This window comes from Hippopotamus amphibius, chromosome 17, assembly GCF_030028045.1.
Source record: "Hippopotamus amphibius kiboko isolate mHipAmp2 chromosome 17, mHipAmp2.hap2, whole genome shotgun sequence".
Lineage (NCBI taxonomy): Eukaryota > Metazoa > Chordata > Mammalia > Artiodactyla > Hippopotamidae > Hippopotamus > Hippopotamus amphibius.
The window spans coordinates 14,054,700-14,064,939 of NC_080202.1; the positions used below are offsets into that span (position 1 = coordinate 14,054,700).

Below are 10,240 nucleotides of genomic sequence, written 5' to 3' on the forward strand. Positions count from 1 at the left end.
GTGCTTTTGTTTCTGTTCTGTGTTCTTATCGGAGTAACTGGCAGAGGTGGGCTGCTGTGAGGAAGGGGATGTGCGAATGCTTTCAGCCTCCAGGAGGGCCCAGCTCATACCTAATTCATGGTGCCAAGAGTACGCCGCAGAGTTCTAGAATTCAAGCCTGGTGGTCATGTAACTTTAGGCTCTTCTCTTCCCAGGTGAATCCCAACTAGGAGTCAGGCGGGTGGAAACCCAACTGCAGGCCACAGACAGAGCCAGCCCACTTTAGGTGGGGGAGGGGGACCTGAATACTGCCTCATTGTGGTGAGGCTATCTGTCCTTCCTTGCCTCCCAGTTAACCCCCTCACTAACCAGTCCTCGTGGTTCTGGACTATATCCCGGGCATCTTAAATTCACACTTTCATGCATCTGCACATACCATTCCCTGCTCCCACTCATTCTTCAAAACCATGACAACCCACCCCAGGCAGAAGATATTACACCCATCCTTTAAACACATCCCTGCTGTGGTTACCAGTTTCAGCACAGCCTCTTCAGGATCCACTGAATGGACGGAGTTAACATGGAGGCAGAAGTCCCTGATTCAGAAGACACCCGTTTTCCTGAGGTCACTGACCTACTCCCCAACATCTAATGTTCTTGGTCCAACCCTCTCCTTTGACAGTAGTTGCAGGCCTTTTGGGCACACAAATCACATGGCCAATTGGGAGCAGAGAAGAGTCCTTTTCCTAGTTCCTGCCCTTTCCAGGATACCGCGAAATGACAGAGTTTCAGTGCAAAAGAACGCACATACCTTGTAATCTGTCCACTTGAGTGGTTTCACCTTTAGACTTACTTGCCAAGTTCTAGGCTGGAGAAGCCCAGGGATGAACATGTTCCTCCCAGCTTGACTTGACCTTTAAGACTGGTTGAGCCCAGTTTCAGAGTGTGTTGATGAGCCTGGATCTATTGACGAGAAAGGCTCAACAGGCAAGATGAAACTCAAAAGAATTTTATTATAATTTGTATGTTACAAATACTTAAGGAACTATCTTCTTTACACAGTTATTGTCATGTTTTTGGGCTTGTGTACAATTTCACATACTTGAAAAATCTGTGTTTCTCAGCCCTGGCCCCCACAAACCCCACCAAGTTGAGGCCCAGCTGTTTTCTGACCCACAAAGGTCAGAAGTTGCTGATCTTCTGCAGGAGGGTTTGGCGCCGCTCCTCGGGGCTAATGTTCTCAGCAATGGACTTTAAGAAGCGCTGCTCGTTTACTTTCTGGAGCAAGGAGCTGACAGAAGGGTTGGTCTTGCTCAGGGTTTCATAGCAGGTGAGGATCTCCAAGGCCAAAACATAGAGTGGTTCACACACCTCCTGCTGGATCATGGCCATGATGTGCAGAACGTGACAGAACACCTGGGTGTAAAAAAACAGGGTTTCCTGGGTCAGGTCCTGCTCTTGTCCTTGCGCCCAAGGGCCAACGGACTGGATCAACCGAACAGAGTCCAGGAGGTTGGTCAGACTGTTGCCGAGGAGCTTGACCACATGGCTCCAGCCTTCTACAGGGAGCCAGTTACGGCAACTCTGGCTGCAGAGAAACTGGAAAGCTCTCAGCAAGAGCACGGAGAGCTGGAGCTCCTGGGCAAAGGGCTTCAGGTTGAGCAGAGGGACGAACTGAATATACTCCAGGCTGTAGGGCACATGCAGGAGCTGCTTCTCCAACAGTCTCTTGGTCAGCTGGTGAAGGCACTGCCACTCCCGGGGGCTACACCATGGCATGACCTGCACCAGGGCCACCAGGAAGCCCTTGCTGAACAACCTGACCTCCTCAGGGTTGCCCATGTCCACCACCAGGAGGGAGAGCATCCGCTCGGAGACGCGGCTGGAGATGGCGGAGCACTCCATCCAGGCCAGGAGGCCCGTGCCAGGCCCATACCCGGGGTGGGCCCGGGAGGTCCACTCGTCCTCAGAGAGCTTACAGATTTCAAAGAGCGTGGCTGGCACCTCACACTTGAAGTGGCCCTCAAAGAAGCTCTTCAGTCTCAGGCCCACAGTCCAGTCCAGCTGCTCCAGCCTCCGGTGGAGCCAGGACAGGGACCTGACCCAGGCGTCTGGGGAGAAGGTCTCGGCGTTAGCGGAGACCACCTCGCAGAGGAGCCCCAGGATGTGGATGGCCAGGTCCTTCCCATCCAGGGGGAGGCAGCGCTTCTCCTGGGGGAGCTGCCAGTATCTGCTGAAGCTGTCCAGGAGCTGGCACAGGCTGAAGATGAGCGGGAACGGGGAGCAGGTCTGCAGCCAGTATTCCTCCAGGCACGCGCTTGCCTCCAGCGTCTGGATGAAGATCCTCAGGCTGAGGTCCACCTCCTTGACATCCAGCATCAGGAACGGCAGGACGAATTCCTTTAGCACCTCATCTGGCTCGAGAAGAGCAGCGACTGGAATCCCTTGGGGCTTCACAGGCCTCACCAGGCAGGTCAGGAGCTCCAGAAACTGCTTCTCTTCCCTGGGGCTAGAGAACTTCATCCAGACCGTTTCTTTGAGGCAGGACACCACGAACGTGGTGGAGGGATTTGGACCCTGCTCCTCCGTGAACCTGAGGGCGGGGAAGGCGGTGAGAATCTGAGCCAGGAACTTGTGGGTGCCGAGACTGATCACGGCCATGCTGCACACTTTCTTCACCGTGACCTCCGGGTGCAGAATGACCAGGCGGGCCACAGAAGCGACGGCCTTAGCCAAGCCCTGTTCAGAGGTGCTCTGCGCGAGCTGGTTAAAAGTTGTGTTGAGGTCTTCCTGAAACCCCTCCAAGTGAGCTGAAAGCTTCTCGGAGAGGCCCTTGCGTCCCCAGGAGAGCAGGATGCCCGAGAGGACTTTATTCTTATCTGGCAGCGAGAGGTGCGCGTAACAATCCAGTATCAAGTCGATCACTTGTTTGATCTGAGGCTCAGGGATGGCCCTGTCCAGCGCGCCGACGTCCATCACTGTTTCCAGCAGCTTTAATACCAGGCCTGGCTCGCGGAAGAGAGCCCGGTTGTTCACCAGGCAGGCCAGCCACTCGTCCGAGAAGGCCCACTTCCTCTCGGAAGCGAAAATGTAGCACATTTCCATGTGCCGGTCCATCTTCTGCTCGATGATGGCCATGGCGATGGAGGCGGCGATGTCCTTCTCAAAGCCCTTGTTCTTCAGCACCCTGTTTGTGTTCCTCAGGAAGTCCCCCACACACTCCGCCAGCTCAGACACCACCTGCCTCTCCTCCTTGGACAGGCTGGTGGTGTCCAGGTAGAGCTTCAGGTTGTGGTTGAAGGAGCTCAGGCTGTCGCACAGCCGGTAGCTGTCGTAGCTTGTCCCCTGGCTGCCGTGGAGCACGGCCTGCAGCTCCTCCCCCCACTCCCGCAGCAGGCTGCGCAGGAACTCGAACCCCACGAAGATGGTCTCGCTCGGCAGCCTGGCCAGTGAGGTCAGGCTGATGTCCCGCTCTGCCTCCTTCACCTTCTCTGCCAGAGCCTGCTGGTGATATGGGTTCTGGGTGTCCGAGTTCCACACGGAGATCACCGTGGCCAGTTTGTCGAGATACATGGCAGCGGACACTTCCTGGGGGTCGTCCTCCGTCAGCGCGAACACAGTCAGCATGTCAGCCAAGTTGGCTAAGGCACAGCACTTCATGCCGGGGCACAGGATCCTATCCTGGATTTGCTTCAGCCCAGTGAGCAGCATGGCCAGCAGGGGCATGGTAGGACACACATCCGGGTCAGACTTAAACCGCTTTGGGGGGGGGCAGAACTCATCTGTAGAGCAGAGGTACTTATGGGCCATTGTCCGGAACTGGGAGAGCAGGGGGTCCTGCTGGTTGCCCTTGTGCTTCATCATTTCCCACCAGACGTCCAGGAAGAAGGCCACATCCTTTGAAGAAGTGTCGATAGTCACGTGCTCCAAAAAGCGCTCCAGTTCTGCACGGCAGATGGTGGTGGGCAGGGCCATCAGGAGCTGGATGAAGAGTCCGGAAGCTTCCAGGGACTTGAGCAGCTCAAAGAGGACCGTGTGATTGATGGTTGGGATCATGTTGCCCACGGAGAAGAACACATCTTCCTGCCACCGGGTTTCAGTGTCAGCGGGGGTGACGGGGTAGGGCTGCAGAACCTTGGCCCAGATGATGACCAGAGCCTTCTTCTTCCAGGCAAAGGGCTGGGAGCAGGCCGTGGTGGAGGAGATCTCCCTCAGAGCCTCCACAATCGGCCGCCCGACATGCTCCCAGTCAGACTTGGTCAATTCTGCCAGTGTTTTGGGGCGGAAGAGCTGCTCAGCCAACAAGAAGCCCCCATGCAGAACAGTCATTTCTTCACAGATATTCAAAGGTCCTGCACAGACAGAAGTCCAATAGCATAGGATGTGGTGAAAAATTTTCAGAACAGCAAGTAAAGGTTAGAGGCAGAGGCAGCAGCTGGTCGGCGGGGTCTCATTAGGGTTAGAGATGATAAGGGTTCTGAACGAAATCGGTGGGAGAGGGGGAAGAAGGGATGGTTCTAGGAGCCGCTGCAGAGCCGGAGTCAAAGGATTTACTTGAGGAATGAAAAAGGACTCCCAAGTTCTCTGACCTCGAACTGGGAAGACAACAGGCACCACTGGACACAAAGAACACGAGAGAGGGGCTTGGCGGGAACACTGATCGGTTTTGGTCATTTGGAGTTTGAGGTAGAACATCAAGGTAGAGACGTCCTCCAGAAATGGAAAGGTGGGGCTGAAGCTCAGGAGGAAAGTCAGCCTTAAAATGTGACTCAGGGAGGAGCCTGCCCGGAGGCAAGGTCCTCCAGGAAAGGACGGCCCAGGAGAGGATTTGGGAGGAAGTGCTGAGAGAGAAAAGGAGCCCAAGGACAGTACCAAACTACAGCGGCCACCAAGTACATACTGCTAGACTTGACAACTGAGCTTCTAAGTAACCGTACAGACTAGGAGGGGCACGGACCAGGGCTGTGGGCTCAGCAGCACTCAGGCAAGCCCTGCTTCCCGGCCTTTTCTCTTAAAGCCTTGCCTTACAAACAGATTTCAAATGCTCTGCCTTTCGGGGAAACAGTTCAATTCCCAGTTTTTTCCATCAGAGAGAATAAGCTACTAATGGTCCTGGTTCTCTGGTAGAAACCAAGAGGTAGATAGAAAATCATATTGCACTAGATTCAGAAAGTCCTTCCTTCAGTGAGTCATGAGTAAACACAGACTTAGGAAGGAAGGCATCTTGGGATGTTTAATTAGATAGGTTTAAATCCTAGCTCGGTCATTTAAAAGTGGTGTGATCTTGGACAGATTACTTCTCTGAGCTTCCCTTCTGCATATGTGGGGATAATACACACTTCACATTATGACCTTGAGGATCAACTAGTATATACTGGTCAAGCCCTTGGCAATGGGTCTGTGCCCACTGTTGGCTCCCAATCCCATCTCCCAGGGCTGCTGAGGGTTAAATAAGATATAGGTACAGTGAGAATCAGGCTACAAAGAGCCTGATTAAGTGCTCAATAAACACTGGTTCCCCCAAACCTTTCCACTGTTGGTAGGACCAGAATCTTGTCCCTATTCTTTGCCTCCTCCAGCTCAGAAACAGGACATAGGCCTTTCTTAGGTATACTTCCTTTGGCCCAGAAACTAAATCACTGTACAATCACTGCTCATTCTTCAATATTCCTGACTCCTCTCCCCTTTCCCAGGGCCCCTTCCGCAGCCCCTCATGCCAAGAACACAGCTTCCCCATTTTCATGGGCCAGGAGACGTATCCTGCCCCTTCCATGCGGAGCGGCACTCCTATACAGCCCACTGGCGGAGGCAATCCACCTCGGCGCCCAGCGGCTGAGGCAGACTCCCAGGAAGAGCTAGGCTGCTGACCGGTCTCTGTGGGCGTTCTGGCCCTTCTTTCTAGCTCAGGCTGCTCTCCCAGGGCCCCCAAATAGGCTCCCTTCTGACTCTGTAAATTTAATTTTATTGCACTATCCACTCAGCTGAGACGTTTGGCCCCCGAGACCCACCTTCCAGAAACAGTAAGTATATACTTGTGCTACTTGAAGGACTTAAGTCCCAGAAGCAGCTAATGGCTGGGCAAATCCTAAGTGTTTTATCACTAATGGTTAACTGGTGCTTGTAACTGCCCACTCCTTATGTTTATTAAGTGCTTACTCTGTACCAGGCACTGTCCTAGTTGGTGTGTGTATATAAGATTTCTTTTAATCGTCAAATCAACCTTTTGAGGACCATTCCTGTTTTAGAGGTGGGAACATTAAGACTCAAACAATTTGCTCAGGTTGTCGAAATTACACAGCGGTGGGCTGGGACAGAGATCACCACAGCTGCAGGGCTCCAAACTCTTCCAACTCTACCCTTCCACCACGGAAGAGCTGGCTGGGGACAGGGACCAGAACACTTCTCCACAGCCTAATACTGGCACACCTTGGGAAGCCTCACCACAGCTCTCCCGGAACAGCTTCCTGTCTTATGCTCTTAAGAGCATGTCCAGCACGGGGGTGGGGGTGGGGGTGGGGGTGGGTAGGCTGCGCAAGGCGCTGCCGATTTATACCAGCTCCCCGCTCCCTTCTCCCAGACCTGGCCTCTGAGGAATCCGGATGCACGTGCCACCCTGGCTGCTGCAACCCGTGCCCGCAACTGCCGGTCTGTGAACAACGCCAGCCCTGCGCCAGCCGCCGGACCGGACACTGTACACACTTGATCTCAGTGAAAACTCCCCCAAACTCTGTGAGGCGGCTACGGCATCATCATCCCCGTTTATCCACGAGGATAAACCTCGTGAACGTCAGACACCTGCTCAAGAACTTAGCCGACTTTCAACAAATGAAACCGTCGGGGATCAGGGATTCCCCGGGGCGCCGCCGGGGCCCGGCCTTTTCCAAAGCACGTGCCCGAACCTGCACACTCTCGGGAACGCTAACCTCACATCCGCTGGGCCCTCCACGTGGACAGGGGCCCGGAGCGGGCAGAGGCAGGCGGAGGAGCGGCGGCGCCGGGGTTAGAGCCCGGCCTCCCGACCCCCAGGTCTTCAGGACGCCCCCGCCCTCCAACCGCCTCCCCGACCCGGAGGTCTCCCTCAGCCCGGGCCCGCGCAGCACTGCCTGGTCGCCGGCTGCGCGCCGTGGCCCGCGCGGGCCCCGCGCAGGGGGCACGGAATACCCACCTAGGTCCATGGCGGCGACGCTGGCGGTTGCGCGGGCCGCCCCTCCCCCACCAGGCCGCGAGGGTGGCGTAAGCGTCACGGCACAATGGGCGGCCCGCGGGGGCGGGACAATGGGCTGCGCCTGGGTCCTCGCCCGCTGTCTCAGCTCCGGCTCCGCGCGGTCCCCAGCAGACCTCGGCCGCTCCGCGCGCACGCGCGGTCCCACCTAAGCGCCCGCGGCGTCGGGACCGCCAGACCCACAGCGCCCCCTATCGGCCCGAGGCCTCCAACCGGCCAACAGGCAGGTACCGGCGCCTGGGTCCCAAGGCGTGCCCCGCCCCGCCCCCTCCAGCCCAGGCTCGGCTCCGCGGAGCGTCTGTGAGGTCCCCTCCATCCTGGACCCCAATCGGTCCTACCCACTAGTTCCGCCCCGGGCCCCACATTCTCCCGCACCCAGTACTCCCCGGATACCCCCTCTCCCGCAGTTCACCCTCACTGAATGTCCCTCCCCAGGTTGCCCACTAACCCGCATGGACGCACCACTCCCTGAGGAGCTTCCTCCCCCGCAGCGGGTCTCTCGTCCCACTCCGACCCGCCTGGCCCCTCAGTGCTCCTCCTTCCGAGAGCAGCAGCTGCTCTATAATTTTCTGGCATCACAGACACCTTTGAAATGTTAACGGGTTGTCCTTCGCCTTAGAAAATGCACTGTGCGAGCCAGAACACCTATGGGGGAGATCTAATCCAACGGGCCCCAGCTTGCAATCTGTACTTTATGAAAACCCACACTTGACTTCTCACTGAGAAAACGCACAAATATCCTATGTTCTTCGCACACATTGCCCTGTCTCCTTTCTTCCCTTTCCCTCCTCCCCAGCGTTAATCATTAGCCTCAAGTGTTTCTAACTCTTAATCCTTCAGCTTCTAGGGTCGGATACCTCCTAGAGAGCACAGAGGGGCCCAACCTCAGCTCCTACAATGTGCCAAGTGGAGTTTGAGCTGGCCTGCGCTGCTATCAAGCAGTTGAAGGGGCCAGTGAGTGACCGAGAGAAACTGTTGGTGTACAGCTATTACAAACAGGCCACCCAGGGCGACTGCAACATCCCTGCCCCGCCTGCCTCGGATGTGAAAGCCAAGGCCAAGTGGGAGGCATGGAACGAGAACAAAGGAATGTCCAAGATGGACGCCATGAGGATCTACATCACCAAAGTGGAAGAACTAAAGAAAAACGAAGCTGGTTAGGGAGGACAGAGTAGCATGGCTCCTCTGGTAGGGAATGGGGCCCTTTAAACATCTTGATGGCAGAAATGTCCTGAGACCGTAACAACCACCATAGCTGAGACGTCAATAAATCATTCAAACTGCATGATAGTGATTGTCTGCTACTGAAAAGTTGATGACCTGTGACTGTGTGATGAAAAGTAACTGTGAGAGTCCTGGGGGAGGTATCCAAAATGTATAAAATGCATCTCTCCTTCAGGGAAAGTTTCATCAAAACTGGCTTTGTGTAGGATTCTGAGTTCCCAGCCTTCCTATTCCCAGAGCATAGAGGACTTGTGGGAGAATCATGCTTTGAAAATGCTCAAGATTTGAGGTCAGTGAGACCATTCCTGAGGTTCAGCCTCTGGGGGTGAGGGGGAGAAGGAAGGAGAGGTGGCTGAGGCCTCTTCTCTCTCCTGGGGTTGTCAATTCAATACTAACCCAACATTATGGAGGGGAAACAGGCTTTGTCTTCCAGAAAGCTAAAGTCAGGTCTTACTACCAAAAGTCCCTACTGAACACAGGCCTGATGAAGTTAACGTTTGGAGGGAAATCAGACGTTGAGTTAAGGAACTGATGAATTGATGCCCTACAACACAGCAGTTGAGAAACACTGGAACAGATGGTTTCAAAACCCTGGCCTCAAACACTCATTTAAGGCCAAAATTTTCTTGGGACTACTACTCCCTTAGCTAACCTTGGTTTCCGCTTGGGGGTGTTTGTGAGGCAGTATGTGTACATATGTAAATGGGATTTGTTTTAGGAGCAAAACAGTGGGATTTGTTTTAGCTGTGCAGGGGCTAAGGCACCTGAGTTCAGCTTCTCCTCTCAGGGTTTTCTTGGAGGCATCGATGCACAATGGTGCCCTGGGATAGGACTGCTAAATGGTATTACTAAAGACATTTCAAAGAAAAAAGTCTGCTGTGACATGGAATTTCCCAATACGCGCCTCAATAACTCTTTTCCTAGCTCATGACATCAGGTCAGCTCCAGTTCATGAAGGGCTATTAAACAATAGAAGCAACAACCATAAAGACTTCAGAGGATAAAGGAAACCAAATCTAACCAGATATCTTCAAGATCTTCTGATCACATATTTGCAGGAAGTTGCTACAGACTAAGCACATTACTTAAGAATGAAGTAGACTCAGGATACCACAGTGACTAAAGAACTTTTCCTTATAATTAACAACTGTACAACAGTGCTGTGCTCTCTTCTGTGGAAGATATTATGAACACATTTTGATGCTTTTAGGACCATGATTCACATTAAATGTAAATAGTAAAAATAATAGAATATCTTGTTCCAAAATATGATGTCAATTTAGGAGCTGTAGGTATAGCCATACCATTCTGTAAATCATTATAAAACCTGATGAATTAAAACGGTACCAGAATTAGCACTGTAGACGGCAACTGTAGGATACAATATTTTTTTTTTAAAGCAAGGCACAGTGTACACAGTAAGATAAATTTTGTGTGAAAAAAGGGAGAAAGTAAGAATACATTTGTATGCTTAATGAGGAGGAGGAAGAGGGCATGGGATTGATGGGGACAGGTAGGAGTAAGACTTTTCAATGAGTGCCTTTTTATATTGTTTTGATTTTTGAACCACTGACTCTATTACCTTAAAGTCTGAGGCAAGGGTGCTTCTTTACTGCTCTTTAAGGCCAGGGTAAATTTCCTACAGATTTCCCAAGGGTAAAGGTAAGATATATTAGAACAAACTGAAACGTCCCATCAACTCTTACCATAAATTTCAGTGGACAAGGGGGAGCCCTCCTAGAAACTCTGCTAAATCACAATGACACTGTGGGACAGGTGAGATGGGCAGAAAGTCACATTAGGGAGCATTAAATG

At 53.2% G+C, this 10,240-nt stretch overlaps 2 protein-coding genes across 3 annotated transcripts; one reads left to right on the forward strand and one right to left on the reverse strand.

Annotated features, from left to right (window-relative positions):
- The first annotated feature begins 88 nt into the window (after positions 1-88).
- LOC130840423 (uncharacterized) lies at positions 89-7,428 on the forward strand. Its single transcript, XM_057715922.1, has 2 exons — positions 89-604; positions 5,961-7,428. The coding sequence occupies exon 2, from the start codon at positions 6,451-6,453 to the stop codon at positions 7,351-7,353; it is 903 nt and encodes a 300-aa protein (XP_057571905.1). The 5' UTR covers positions 89-604; positions 5,961-6,450; the 3' UTR covers positions 7,354-7,428.
- GEMIN4 (gem nuclear organelle associated protein 4) lies at positions 979-10,019 on the reverse strand. 2 transcript variants are annotated; one of them, XM_057715913.1, is made up of 2 exons: positions 10,008-10,019; positions 979-4,331 (listed from the first exon to the last, which is right to left on the reverse strand). In XM_057715913.1, the coding sequence occupies exon 2, from the start codon at positions 4,306-4,308 to the stop codon at positions 1,162-1,164; it is 3,147 nt and encodes a 1,048-aa protein (XP_057571896.1). In that variant the 5' UTR covers positions 4,309-4,331; positions 10,008-10,019; the 3' UTR covers positions 979-1,161. The 2 variants fall into 2 exon arrangements, with proteins under 2 accessions (XP_057571896.1, XP_057571895.1); XM_057715912.1 differs by lacking the exon at positions 10,008-10,019 and adding an exon at positions 7,145-7,277.
- Positions 10,020-10,240: the final 221 nt, after the last annotated feature.

Coding starts and splice junctions, on each gene's coding strand:
- LOC130840423 (XM_057715922.1), top strand. CDS start 6,451: ATGCTCTTAAGAGCATGTCCAGCACGGGGGTGGGGGTGGGGGTGGGGG.